The following is a 14,958-nucleotide window of genomic DNA, read 5'->3' as shown; positions in this document are numbered from 1 at the left end:
CAGGAGCCTGTAAAACTGCAGCTATCCAGCTATCCAGCACCATTATTTTTTGTAAGAACAGTGGTTCTTACAGCTAGATCATAACTGTAGACATTGAAGTGCTATTGACTGCAAAGATAGCACCAAAGAATAGCATCTTCAACATTTGAGAAAGCCCTCTATGGATCGGCTCACATCTTCTAAAAGGCTGTCACTTCTGGTGAGGTGATTCTACATGCACATGTGTGAAATAAAGTATTGTTAACAGCTGAACACTTGAAGCACTAAATTGCATTTCCAGTCCTAATTTGGCTCATTAAGCCTTCTGGCTTGTTGGTTTAGTAATGATGTTCCACAGGGGAAATTCAATTGTGAGGAGGGAGAGACGTTGATCCCTCAAGTGACTCATAGGAAATGTGTTATTGAAAAGAACTTGTAGTTGATAAGAATGTTGTTTTCGACTGGCGTTGCGTTCGTAGAGGACAAGAATGAAAATAGATGACATTAGGTGACCTGGTGGTGAGGATGTTCTGTTAAACTTCAGTTCTTTTGAAGTTTACTCCACTGCAGGGTCAAGTAAGGCGATACAGTCTGGTACTGGTGTCCCGGCAAAATAAATAGTGGGGGTATGCCTTACCGGGAAACATGAGCCCATCACAATAATTAAAACAAAATGTCAAGAAACCTGTCAGTTATTACACCACTTTCTATCATTACCAAATGTTACCAAATGAGTTATGGAAAATCAGCGAATGGGCTTGAAAATGGGTGGTAAACTATAGCCTATTCTCTAAAATGTAATGTGGTTAGACTAGAATACAGACATTTTGTGAAGGGAGAGAAGAGTGGCCGACACCAAGACACGCACAGACTGCAGTGGACTCATAAATTCTGTCCTAATGACTATCGCCAAATGTCATTACACTTTTTGGTGTTTTGTTTAACAGAGGTCTCTTTCCTTTCACCACTGTTTGTTTCTACTTTCACCACTGTTTGTTTCTACTTTCACCACTGTTTGTTTCTACTTTCACCACTGTTTGTTTCTACTTTCACCACTGTTTGTTTCTACTTTCACCACTGTTTGTTTCTACTTTCACCACTGCTTCACTGGTATGACAAACACTCAGAAGGTGATCAATATTATATTTCTTCATGACAAGGAAAAATGTATGTATTGTTTTTGGACTTCACACAGTGCCAAGAGTAAGCATTACTTTACAGCACCATGTACAAATTACGAGCTCAGTCACACCCAAAGTGACAAACCACAACTAACAATCTATCTTTAACTGTTTTATGACAACATTGTTTTATTCTATTTCGTGTAAAACCCCAGGTGAATGGGTGCAAGTGTAATTCCACCCTGTTGGGGTGGACAATGCCAAGGTTGTGGTCACTGGGATGTCCTGCCTCATGTCTGAGTGTAGGTTTGAGGTTAGATTGTCCCTCGTTGGTTCACCCTCCGGATAGGGTTCCCTGTCAGCTTTCATCTGAATAATGGCGGAGGGAACCAGAGCTAAGCAATGTTAATGCGTTTCATTGTACTCATCACCCTGCGCTTGAATGTCTAATTACCTGTTAGAACTATGAGTTACACTGTTGAAATGGGTTCATGTTAATGGTTTGAAGCACCATTTGGGCATATGTCAAGGCAAAGGGCAGATTGTATAGATCAACCAAAAATCCAATGCCATCATTTCATTAAAGGTGTAATTTATGGGTGACCGTGTACCTGTATCATGTCATAGTATTTGTATGGCAAGTCTATCAGGTTTATTCCAATATTTCTATTGAGCTAATCAGTTTCAAGGACACTCCACCTTTACAGTGCATAATATCAATAGTATTTAATCATATGAACATAGACTGAGGTCACTATGGGTAATTGTGTTGATCACTGCCTTCAGGCTTCTTCAGACGGAGCATGACCAAGAAAGCTGTGTACAAGTGCAAGAATGGAGGGACCTGTGAGATGGACATGTACATGCGGAGGAAGTGCCAGGAGTGTCGTCTCCGGAAGTGCAAAGAGATGGGCATGCTGGCAGAGTGTGAGTATCAGCCCCCGCCAACAGCTGTTCTCCTTGATACTGTACCCATGATGCCACTCTTAATGGACAGACTGTGAAGTACTGGTATAATGAATAAGGAAAGGGACTAATAGTGAAAACAAACCATAAACCATCCATTAATGAAAAAGGTACAGTACATTTGACAAGAAAGTCAATGACATGCTTATTCACTCTTGATGGTCTTTACTCCAGAATCCATGTAGATGCAGCAGTAGCAGAGTGTGGGTAAAATCACTGAGGAAGCCAAGCCAGTAAAAAAAAGCCATATTACAACCTGTTGTGATAATTGCGTTGTTTGCTCTATAACCCGTTCATTCATACGCCACCATGATATATTAAGGCCATGACCACAAAAAGACAAGTCACACAGTGGCTGTAACGCTCGTCTGAAGAAGTGGACCAAGGTGCAGCGTGGTATGTGTTCATGATTCTTTATTAAATCCAAACACCAAACAAAACAACAAAATAACAACGAGCTAACAAAAAAACAACATCCAACAACCTAAGGTGGCAAAACAGGCTGCCTAAGTATGATTCCCAATCAGAGACAACGATAGACAGCTGTCCCTGATTGAGAACCATACCCGACCAAAACATAGAAACACAAAACCTAGAAATAAAGAACATAGAATGCCCTCCCAAATCACACCCTGACCAAACCAAATAGAGACATAAAAAGGCTCTCTAAGGTCAGGGCGTGACAGTGGCAGAATAAATTAAACTACACATATGTTTGTTTCATCACAGAACTGGAGAGCAACATCTGTCTGGTGAAGTCCACAAAGCAAATATTTCATGCAAGTTAATGTTTTTGACAGTTTATTAAACAACTACTGATTTAGAAACAACTACTGATTTAGAAACAAGGAGTTACCGCAAGTCAGCACAAAGAGAACAGGAGCACTGCCTATTTCAGCACCTTTTCTTCTTGGACATTGTCACGTAAGTGCTGGGAGTCAGGAAGCAGGTGCAGAAGGTGAGTATAATAATGAAGAATGCCGATAAACAAAACATGAGAAGTATACAGACTGTGAATGAAAACAAACCAATACTGCCTGATGACTGAGGCTACTGAGGGCTAAATAAAAGGAAGTTAATGAAGTCCAGGTGTGCGTAATGATGGTTGCCAGGATCGGTGGTTAGTAGACTGGCGACTTCGAGCGCTGGAGAGGGGGAGCGGGAGTAGGCGTGACAGACATTTAAATATCATCAAATCAACAAGGCTATATATGCTTAGATTAATACACTGAAAACAAACTTAAAGATACCAAAAACTATTTAGTCCAATCAATGCTGCTAAAAATCGTGTGGCTGTCAATGGTACTGATTTCTGTGTGCGCGTGCGTGGGCGTGCAAGTAAAACACTTATAGACTAGTTGAACACCAATGCCACCCTCCTCTCTTTCATGTTGGCAAAACGGTCTATGACTCTGTCATATAGTATGCTTTTAGTTTTTGTTGTCATAGGCTACCTAGCTAAAATTCTTGCTAGCCTAAGATCCTCACATGGGCAACAATGAACCAGTTAAGTTAGCTAGCTACACTACATGACCAAAAGTATGTGGTCACCTGCTTGTCGAACATCTCATTCCAAAATCATGGGCATTTATATGTAGTTGGCACCCTCTTTGCTGCTATAACAGCCTCGACTTTCAACTAGATGTTGGAACATTGCTGTGGGGACTTGCTTCCATTCAGCCACAAGAGCATTAGTGAGGTCTAGCACTGATGCTGCGTGATTAGGCCTGGCTCGCAGTCAGCATTCCAATTCAACCCAAGGTGTTCGATGGGGTTGAGGTCAGGGCTCTGTGCAGGCCAGTCAAGTTCTTCCACACTGATCTTGACAAACCATTTCTGTGTGGACCTTGCTTTCTGCACGAGGGCATTGTCATGCTAAAACAGGAAAGCGCCTTCCCCAAACTGTTGCCACAAAGTTGGAAGCACAGAATCTAGAATGTCATTGTATGCTGTAGCGTTAAGATTTCCCTTCACTGGAACAAAGGGGCCTAACCCGAACCATGAAAAACAGCCCCAGACCATTATTCCTCCTCCACCAAACTTTACAGTTGGCACTATGCATTGGTGCAGATAGCGTTCTCCTTGCATGCGCCAAACCCAGATCCATCCGTCGGACTGCCAGATGGTGAAGCGTGATTAATCACTCCAGAGAACCATTTCCACTACTCCGGAGTCCAATTGTGGCGAGCTTTACACCACGCCGGCCGACGCTTGGCATTGTGCATGGTGATCTTTGGCTTGTGTGCGGCTGCTCGGCCATGGAAACCCATTTCATGAAGCTCCCGATGAACAGTTCTTGTGCTGACATTGCTTCCAGAGGCAGTTTGGAACTCGGTAGTGAGTGAGCTCAACGCTGATTGGCTAATTATTTTATAAAAAATTATCAAGTGAGGCCAGATGCTTGCTGGCATCAATCAATCAAATGCTCCAGCTGCAACATATCATACTGTTTTGGTGCAGACAGCATCAGATACATGGGCTACACATACTGAAACAGAGGGGCACTGTTTCCCTCGCTCAGATTATTTATCCGGTGGGATTCAGCTACCTGCAAATTGACGGAAAATTATAAAAACACAGAGACGGAAGTTAAATTATTATTTAAAAGCCGGGCTTCCCTTGGCATCTGTGAATACATGCCACTGAGTTGCAGATGCATGGATATCCTGTCCCCATAGGATAACCCTTTTTGGTTCCAGGTAGAACCCTTTTGGGGTTCTATGTAGAACCCTCTGTGGAAAGGGTTTGATATGGAACCCAAAAGGCTTCTACCTGGAACCAAAAAGTGCTCTTCAAAGGGTTCTCCTATGGGGACAGCCGAATAACTCTTTGAAGTTGTAGATAGAAAATGATTTAAGAGTGTACCATATTGCTATTTCTTAAGTGCAACAGAATATCTTGCTAGCATCAGGAAATGAATTTGGTGATAACACCATCTCTTTGATATACTACTATCTGCATTTATTACTTGAGAGACTATATTGTAGATTTTATTAACTCATGGTACTCGTTACTTGATGCACATCCTATACGGTATTACCTGCGCGTACAAAAATTCATGTTCAAACCCTTTGTTTTAATTCAACGGAAGCACAGACATATCTAAGGGCACCTCCTTTAAGAATAAGTGCACCTGCTCTTTCCCGCTAGAGCATGGTTCCCCAACTGGCAGACCGCGGGCCGAATTTATTGGACCCCCAAGTTTTCTGGGCATTTTGTTTTCAAATTAAAAAATACTAATAATTGGGTTGGACATAAAAGACTGTAAAAACACCAGCAAATCAGCTCCAAGTGATTATAATTTTGGAAACCTGTTCCAAAGTATTCCTACGCATAATTAAGAGATCTAGAGAGATATATGTCACATTAGCGCACGTTAGCTCAACTGTCCCACGGGTGGGACACTGATCCTATAGAGAATATAGAGAGATATATGTGATCGTATATGCAAATTTAAGGTTTGAAATTATTATGTTTTAGTCAAATATTATATCTCTTTGGGCTACTTGTGGTCAATTTGCAGTCTACTAATTATTTTTAATTATTTTTAATTATCTTGGATTTCATCAATATTATTGCATTTTACCATTCATATATCCATTTACTTTTTATCAGTTTAGGATCAACATGATTAAAACAGAGTTATCTCACTCAGTATTTGATTCTGATTGACATGTCTAGCTGTGATTGACATGTGTCTTGCTCTGATGGACATGTCTAGCTGTGAGCCTGACCCCCTGACTATCTCTTCATAAGACTGTGTGATAGTATCATACTGTTCTTTCAATGCACTGGAGGCAGTCTCAGATCAAGCAGAGAACTGTCTTTGTGGATTCTGACACGACTGATTTGAATTCCACCAAGGGAAAGTGTGTCATACCTCTCACAATTGAAAGGTCTCACCATTGTTGCTCTTAAAGGAAAGACTGTGGAAAGGGAAAGGGGGATACCTAGTCAGTTGTACAAATGAATGTCTTCAACTGAAATGTGTCTTCCGCATTTAACCCAACCCCTCTGAATCAGAGAGGTGCGGGGGGCTGCCTTAATTGATATCCACGTCTTCGGCGCCCGGGTTGAAAGGTTGAAAGATAGGAGGGAGGGAGGGAGAGAGAGAGAGGGAGGGATAGAGGGAGGGAGAGAGAGGTGGGGGGAGTCAGGAGAGCAGGAGGAAGGAGTTGGGCTCATGTTGCTCATAAATGTTGTAGGAAGTTGGGATGAATATTGCAGGTAGCAGGCATTCAACAGCCCTGTCTGTTGGCGCTACAGTGCTCCCTCCGATGACTCCCAAAGCTTTTTGTTAGGCAGGCCTGGATGGCTATCATGGCCTGATCTCGCAGTCTCCTTTGGTCTCAATGTTAAAAGAGCCAATTCTGAAGGTCTTCATTCAAAGGAAACACTGATCATAGATTTTTCCCTGGTTTGTCAGAACTTTGCTGAAAGGAGTAACATTGACATACTCCCTACATTAAATACAGGGGTTGTATCATGTATAATAATATCACACTGATAGAATTTGTAATAAAGGAGAAATCCCCAGTCATCGAAAATAATTCCCTAATTATCTGAACTTTACATCTGTGCTAACCGCTTACCTTAGGTGAAAATCATTGTTCAAAACGTTCTCAGTAACCTTCTCAAACCCATAGCTATACTATGGAGCCACTTGAATAAAATATCAAACTACAGTGGCTACAGTGCATTCACAAAGATAATAATTATTGAAGAAGTAAGGGTGAAATTCTCTTTCAGCACTTTGTGTTTGAACCCGTTATCAACGCCCACAGGTCTGCTGACAGAGATCCAGTGTAAATCTAAAAGGCTGAGGAAAAACCCCAAGGTCTCACCAGGACAGTCCACCGGGGACGAGACAGAGGGGGGAGACAACGGAGACACCAAACAGGTCACCTCCACCACCAAACTGTCAAAGGTAAACTCTCCCCCTGTTACTCTTTAGAATGTTTTTTGGCTCTTCAAAATGGGAGATATGTCAGTGATTCCCAACTGAGGAATCTAAATACTATCAACCAAAAATTACTGCATATGGGAATTACATGAACATGAGGGGGAATAAAGGTGCCTCAGCTGCAGTTGTCAGTGATCCCCAAAAGCCCAGTGTTTAAGTAAACCATGAATATTTAAACATGTCTAAAGTCCTTGCCACCAAGGGATTGTATTACTCACAGCTAAGACTGACACTTTACAAAGTATGACCCATAAACAGCCCTAGTGTTACACCGAAGAGATTCAAAACGGAGAGCTAATGGTTTTATTTCAGGAGAATCTTGAACTCAGTCAAGAGCAGCAGGCTCTCTTGAGCTTCATTGTAGAAGCTTATCAGAAACATCGAATTCCTCAAGACATGGCCAAAAAACTGGTACGTGATATCTCCTACAATTCTAGCAAATTCTGTCCCGCTGGGCACAGATGTCAATCCAATGTCTATTCCATGTTGATTCGACGTAATATCAGTGAAATGATGTGGAAACAACGTTGATTTAACCAGCATGTGCCCAATGGGGTGTGTTTTTCACCAAGACATAGTGTATGCTTTACAACTCAGACATATTCATAGTTCATGGAAGACAGTAAGATACCCTTGTAACATATCCCAGAATAGATACGACTTACACCACATGCTCTCTATCCAAGTAGAAGTCAGACAGTTTTTTTCCCTCAAGTCGTAGATGAAGTGACATTAAACTCCTTATCAGCCTGCAGTGTCACTCCACACACATTCTGTAATCATCTCCCGTTTGTGTGCCCTTGTTGTTTCTCCAGCTACAAGAGCAGTTCAATGCAGAAGAGAACTTCCTTCTTTTGACAGAGATGGCCACCAGTCATGTTCAAGTGCTGGTGGAGTTTACCAAAAACATTCCAGGTCTGGACATCTATTATGCTACGATGATCATGTCAATATTTTCAATACATAAAAGGTTGATATAAATAGATTACTCCCATGGATTATCAGTCAACATTGATTATCAGTCAACCTCTGGCCTTTTGTACTTCGGTACTCCATACTTATAGTCTAATCGGCTCCTTGGCATCATCATAGCAACAAATAGCTTGTATGACTTAACGTAATAGGACCGAGCGGGTGTTGACATCGGTCATCATTGTAATTCCAGACTGTATTTTTTGTTATTTTTAACTTACCTTTATTTGATCAGGGAAGACATATGAGACCTAATTCTCCTTTTCAAATGTGCCCTGCACAATACAACACAAAAATACACATTTTAAACAAAATATACATATATACACATTAAAATACCAAAACACAGTCATGGGAAGCACAAATAAAACTTTACAACTCACCCAGAAAAACAGTTACATTCCTCCACAAATAAGTCCCCAATCAATACTTTAAACTGCCTGAACGGCACCACAACATTAAGTTGAAATGTATTTAGAATGTTGTTCCATCAATATGGTGCATTAAATAAAAGCAGAGTTACCTAGCTCGATGGAGACCCTGGGAACCTGAAGAGTTAACCAATCCTGTGAACGGGTTAGGCAACTCAGGTGTCTATACTTCAACAGCAAAGTTAGATAAGACAGAAGTTTATGAAGTAGGGCCTTGTAAATGAAAAGGGAGTATTGTAGAGATCTACTACGGGTATTTAGCGAAGTCCAGCGAACCTTCTGACACAGGATGCAGTGATGAGTATCATCACTGTCAACTGTAACAAAACAAAGGTCACTATGGTAGATAGCATCCAAGAGTTTAAGTCTAGCAGCAGCTGCACTTTGACAAATAATATCATCATCATCAAGAACAGATAAAAAGATTGACTGAATAATCTACTTCCTACTGCTTAGAGAAAGGCACAATCTGTTTCTGTAGAAAAAGCCAACTTTAAATGGTAGCATCTTAACGAGCTCATCTATATGTTTTTTAAAGGTCAAATCCATATCAATCCAAATGCCTAAGTATTTATATGTGGGAACTCGTTCAATTGGAGAAACATCTAATGTAGTTCATCTGAAACATTCTTACTGGAGTTTAAAAACATGTAGTTCCTTTTGTCCGTATTACGTTTTCAATCAGCAAGGGATTCCTGCATAGCTATAAAATCTGACTGTAGTTTTGACACAGCCAGATCAACAGCCGGGGCAATAGCGTACAAAATAGTATCAGACGCAGATAGATGAAGTTTACAATTTTTAACAGATAGACCAATGGTGTTTATATAAATAGTGAAGAGAACAGGTCCCAAAATCAACCCATGTGGTACACCTTTACTTACATCAAGAAATTCAGACTTAACCCCATCAATCATGATGGCTTGAGTTCTTTCACTAAGATAATCATGAAACCTTGAACAGGAGTCAGAACTCAATAAAATAGCATGATCAACAGTATCAAAAGCTTTTGACAGGTCCACAAACAAAGCAGCATTTCATTTTAGTGTCTAAAGCGTTAATAAGATCTTTAACAACCCTGAAGTGGCGCAGCGGTCTAAGGCACTGCATCGATTCCAGGCTGTATGTAACGGTTTTCTTGGTGAGAAGGAGAGTCGGACCAAAATGCAGCGTGTAGATTGCGATCCATGTTTAATGAACAACGTAAACACGAATTAACACAAACACTACAAAACAAAAGAAAGTAATGAACGAAAACCGAAACAGCCTATACTTGTGTAAACTAACACAGAACAAGGCCATCAAGACACTAAGGACAATCACCCACGACAAACTCAAAGAATATGGCTGCCTAAATATGGTTCCCAATCAGAGACAACGATAAACACCTGCCTCTGATTGAGAACCACTTCAGACAGCCATAGACTTAGCTAGAACACCCCACTAGCTACAATCCCCATACATACACACCACATACAAAAACCCATGCCACACCCTGGCCTGACCCAATACATGAAGAAAAACACAAAATACTTAGACCAGGGCGTGACACTGTATCACTTCCGGCCGTGGTTGGGAGTCCCATATGGCAGCGCACAAGCGTTGTCCCAGCGTTGTCCGGGTTTGGTCGGGGTAGGCTGTCATTACAGCAACCACTACAGTGGTTCCTGTAATAGTGCTGTGCCCAGGCCTAAACCCTGATTAGTTTACATTCAAAATACATTTCTCAGGTAAACAAATAACAAAGTTGGACATTTACCAAGGACTCAATAATCTTAGCAAGACAAGGAAGGTCTCAGGCAATGTAACTCATCACCAAAACACCTCTGTTATATTACATTGAAAAGGGAAGGTCTTCCTTAACTAATCTCTTTCTGTTGTTGAGGCATCTACTTAGTGAGTATATTTACATAGTTTTATTTACAAAGACGATTTTTTACATTTCATTATTTTTAATTTCTCACAAACCATAGAGGAGGTCCATTCTTACCTTCCTCCCTGCAATAGCCTCCCCTGACTGTGTGTGTGTGTCTGTGTATGTGTGTGTCTGTGTGCATTTGTGTGTGGGTGGGTGCATGTGTGCAGGTTTCTCAGCCCTGGACCATGAGGATCAGATCGCACTGTTGAAGGGCTCGGCAGTGGAGGCCATGTTCCTGCGCTCAGCAGAGGTGTTTACCAGGAAGCTACCCCATGGACACACAGAGGTGTTGGAGGACAGGATACGCAAGAGTGGTGCGTTCATACTGGGAAACTGGCGCATACAAGTGAAAATGCTACAACAATACTTCAATATCCATCCACAAGTCTACTACTGCTATTAGAACTAAATGGAGGTTATCATCATTATCATCAGTATCATGATCCTCGAAACCATCTTCAGCTCTTTCATCAACATGAACATCACCTTAACATGTCAAACAAACTTTTACCACCATCCATGGTTGGCATGAAACATTCATGACATTGATAGGCATCTGGCCTTTCATCCACCACACACACACACACACACACACACACACACACACACACACACACACACACACACACACACACACACACACACACACACACACACAGACACAGGTCTGGTGTGAATAATGGATAGGACTGCTTTATCTGACGATCTAGTTGACGAGGAGACTGGTAGCCTAGCAGTGTACTGACCTGTTGATCCTTGGCCAGGTGTGGGTTACCCGTGTAAACGGACCCCTGCCTACCGGATAGCATTTCATTCCATTGTGAGCGTGTATGGGCAATGTGCCAGGTAGGGTGGTAAAAGAGGGCTGTCTTCAGGTGCTAGCTAGACTGGATCAGGTAGAACTATGCACATGATTTATCGTCCATAAATGCTGGTAGTGTTGGGTATCGGATGGCAGTGTGGTGTAAGGTGGTATGAATAATTCACTAAACATCCAATTAATTGTGCTGGTCATAACACATCAAACGAGAGGATCTGGCTTTGATATTCTGATTTGTGTGTACAGTACACAAGACAACACATTACCCCAGTGGGCAAAGCTGGTTGAAAAAAATATCATTGAAACCAGTTTTCTCACTGAAACCAGTTTGCTAACTGGGATATTACAATAATTACTTTTAATAGAGAAGCCCATATTTGTGAATCGTTGATTGGACCTTTTGTTGATGTTAGGAAATCTTCATAGTAATCCCTAACTAAATTTATTTCCGCATCTTTATTTATGAAACTCACTTTCATATATTTTTGAAAGAGTGCAGCAGTCTGGCTGCCTTGATATCTAAAGCCTACTGTATTGCTGTAATATGCAGTCATATCTGAGCTGTCACTTTGATACCCCTGGTTGGACAGTTGAATATAGAGTGGTAGAGATGGCTGCTATGTCTGCGTCATTACATCCCTTGGTGCAGGTCCTGAGTGAATGGATTAGTTGAGAGACATTCAAGCTAAAGGCCAGTCTGAGGGAAAAGAGAGAGATGTCTAAAGAGGCTATTGTTCTTTATCTAAACATCCAGAGCTCTATTGTGCCCCTCTCTCCCTCTTTGTGCGCTCCTGGCATTTCTGAAGGATTATGGCTCTGTGATTTGACTGACTGGATTGGGTGGATTTCTAAAATGGTTTTGGTGGTAGTAGTGGTGGAGGTGGGGGTGTCCTGCTCTCAGGATTTTTTTTATTGAAATCCTGGAAAAGTCCAATGGTATCCTCAAATGGTATACTACCCCTAATTTTATATCACATATTTTGGTTCATTACAGTGGGACGTTATGGGAATTATACTAGATATCAGTATATATATATTGAACAATGTTTGAACCGATTCCCCTGTGATCTATACTGCATCTATGGACAACACTGCCATCCAGTGGGTGTATATTGATCATGCACCTCCGCATGTTTTCCAGGCATATCAGAGGAGTTTATTACACCCATGTTCACCTTCTATAAAAGCATCGGGGAACTCCAGATGATGCAGGAAGAACACGCCCTCCTCACCGCCATTACTATCCTGTCACCAGGTGAGCTGCCACCTGGGCATGTGGCACAAGTTAAAAAGTCATGGTCAAATCAACAAAAATCAACTTGAAAGGTGATTGGTCTTTTTTTAAATGTGTCAAATGCCCCCTATCACTCCTTCTTAGCTAGCGATGGCTAAAGTTATTTGAAGTTTGTAAACCGAACCATGAAATACAGTTTCTCCTTCTCCATAGACTACTTTCAGGGTGAGAAACGATCTATCGTTTAGTTGTAAAATATTGAACTTCCCTTTCATCTCCTCTACAGACCGGCCGTACGTGAAGGGCCAGCAGGCGGTGGAGAGGCTGCAGGAGCCCATGTTGGAGGTGCTCAGGAGGTTCTGTGCAATGCAGCACCCGCTGGAGCCCCAGCACTTTGCCCGTCTCCTGGGCCGTCTGACTGAGCTGCGGACACTCAACCACCACCATGCTGAAATGCTCACCTCCTGGCGCATGAGCGACCACAAGTTCACACCCCTCCTCTGCGAGATCTGGGACGTACAGTAAATGGTACACAGAGGCTGCATGGATGGATGGATGGATGGGTGGATGGATGGACATATGGATGGACGGAGGGATGGATGGATGGATGGGTGGGTGGGTGGGTGGGTGGATGGACAGATGGATGGATGGACGGATGGATGGATGGATGGACGGGTGGATGGATGGATGGGTGGATGGATGGACGGATGGATGGACGTATGGATGGGTGGATGGATGGATGGATGAGGGAGAGGAGAGGAAAAACAAAACATTTCACCTTAGTGACTCCTTTAACCATTTCAGATGCTGCAACCTTTTCAGAAGCTGACCCTTTTACCATTTCCGATGTTCTGACTTTGGATTTAACACTGCTTTGAGATGTTGTGAAGGAATGTTGTGTAGGCTATGCTCAGGTGTTCTGTGAGCTTTTGTGATGGGCTACTTGAATGTGACCACCTGTTGCCAAAGAAACTTGGAGACATTATTTAAAGAAAAGATCTCCCAACGGGATAATGGACTTATTTTGTCACATTTGCCTGATTTTGGAGAAAGCAATGTGACAACATCCCTAGCATTGACAATTCATGTTTTAATCACACATTAAACATATTTTGACTGATAGACTTTGTTTACCGTAGTCATGTTATTGTCCTTTAATTGTGTTTATAATCATTGGGCAGGTTTCCCATAAGCACGCTGAGTGGAGAATATTCATTGACATTGCTTTTAAGTCCAGGCTTAATTTGGAAACCGCCCCATAATATTTCAGTTTGGGGAGTCAAACTAAGCTCATCTCATAACCTAGTTATGAACCACAGATGTTTACACTTGCTGAAATATTTCTCACAACATAACTAGATTGGAATACTCCCATAACATAGTTACTATTGTGGTGGCAAATATAATTCAAATTAGGATTTTAACCTCATGTGGAACCTATGGGGTCATATTTCAGACTTTCCCAATATGATTGCTTGTCGATAGCATGGTATCATATCCCCTTATGTTCAGATACAATACATTAAAGAGAAGCCATTGTTCATGAACAAAGCCATTGCTCAGATTGTTCATTGTTCAGATAGCACACATATGACATATTCTTACATTAAGGATACCGTTTCTATTAAGAAAGATTAAGGAATGATTATAATGGTTTACAATCAGACTGACATGCAAATGGCACCTGCTTCCTGGTATCTGCTTCCTGATATCTGCTTCCTGGTATCTGCTTCCTGGTATCTGCTTCCTGGCACCTGCTTCCTGGTATCTGCTTCCTGTTATCGTCCCTTCTGTATACCTGTGTCATGAATCTAACAATTTCACCCAATTATGTGAGTAAATACTCATATGTATTATCAAAAATAATCCCAATGACTCTTTCTTTTTATATACAATAGTTATTTTCCATTGTGTATCACAGGTGATTTTGTTTTAAATCTGTCTTTAGTTTTCATCCAATTCAAATGCAAAATACTCTCCATTGTACACTGTGATTTAATTTAAATTTAACACTGATTTAAATCTGAAATCCTTCGTTGCTACATCCATTTTTGGACATATAAATGACTGATTCTTGAGGAAAATAACTTATAAATGCCTCATGAGTTTAGTTCCAACTGTCGTACCCCATCAGAGCCCAAAATACAAGCTTGTTTTATGTTTGTAAACAAAGTAAATGTAAACAAAACATGGTTAAAAATATAATTTGGATATCATGGATGGTCAGTGTTTGCATCCATAGCTCTGTCTATGAATTTGAGAGTGATACCATTTCTTCATGCCTATCCCTCAGCTTTTTACCCAAACACAGTTGAGGTGACCCCTTTTTTATTGTTTCAAAGGATTCTAGCTTTAATAGCATGAACTTTTAATCCCATTCCCAGTACAGTATGTCCCATTTTTCCATTCTAAAACAGCTATTACATTGTTGTACAATTTGTTTTATTTAATTATTATTTTATCTACCCTCGGATCCATTTTGTGGCATTTGTGGACACAGAATCCAAGACAATGAGAAGACTTGTGACACACTCATAGCAGGATTCAGTCGATG

The 14,958-nt window shown here is 41.2% G+C and overlaps 1 protein-coding gene across 10 annotated transcripts in view; it reads left to right on the top strand.

The window, feature by feature from the left end:
* The window catches only part of LOC139373702 (bile acid receptor-like), a 44,935-nt gene that overhangs the window by 17,165 nt on the left and 12,812 nt on the right, over positions 1-14,958 (top strand). For 4 of the 10 annotated variants that reach the window (XM_071114582.1, XM_071114599.1, XM_071114591.1 and 1 more), the window contains 7 exons: positions 1,887-2,027; positions 6,851-6,993; positions 7,342-7,440; positions 7,845-7,944; positions 10,518-10,664; positions 12,312-12,425; positions 12,691-14,214. In XM_071114582.1, the coding sequence (XP_070970683.1) occupies positions 1,887-2,027; positions 6,851-6,993; positions 7,342-7,440; positions 7,845-7,944; positions 10,518-10,664; positions 12,312-12,425; positions 12,691-12,929 (983 nt within the window). In that variant the 3' untranslated portion in view covers positions 12,930-14,214. Of the gene's footprint in view, positions 1-1,886; positions 2,028-6,850; positions 6,994-7,341; positions 7,441-7,844; positions 7,945-10,517; positions 10,665-12,311; positions 12,426-12,690; positions 14,215-14,958 lie in introns of those variants that run through there. The other 6 variants (XM_071114638.1, XM_071114648.1, XM_071114657.1 and 3 more) reach the window with 4 other exon arrangements.

This window comes from Oncorhynchus clarkii, chromosome 2 (genome assembly GCF_045791955.1).
Source record: "Oncorhynchus clarkii lewisi isolate Uvic-CL-2024 chromosome 2, UVic_Ocla_1.0, whole genome shotgun sequence".
NCBI classification, from domain to species: domain Eukaryota; kingdom Metazoa; phylum Chordata; class Actinopteri; order Salmoniformes; family Salmonidae; genus Oncorhynchus; species Oncorhynchus clarkii.
The sequence above is the reverse complement of the archived record's forward strand: the minus strand, read 5'-3'. Positions and strand labels throughout refer to the sequence as shown.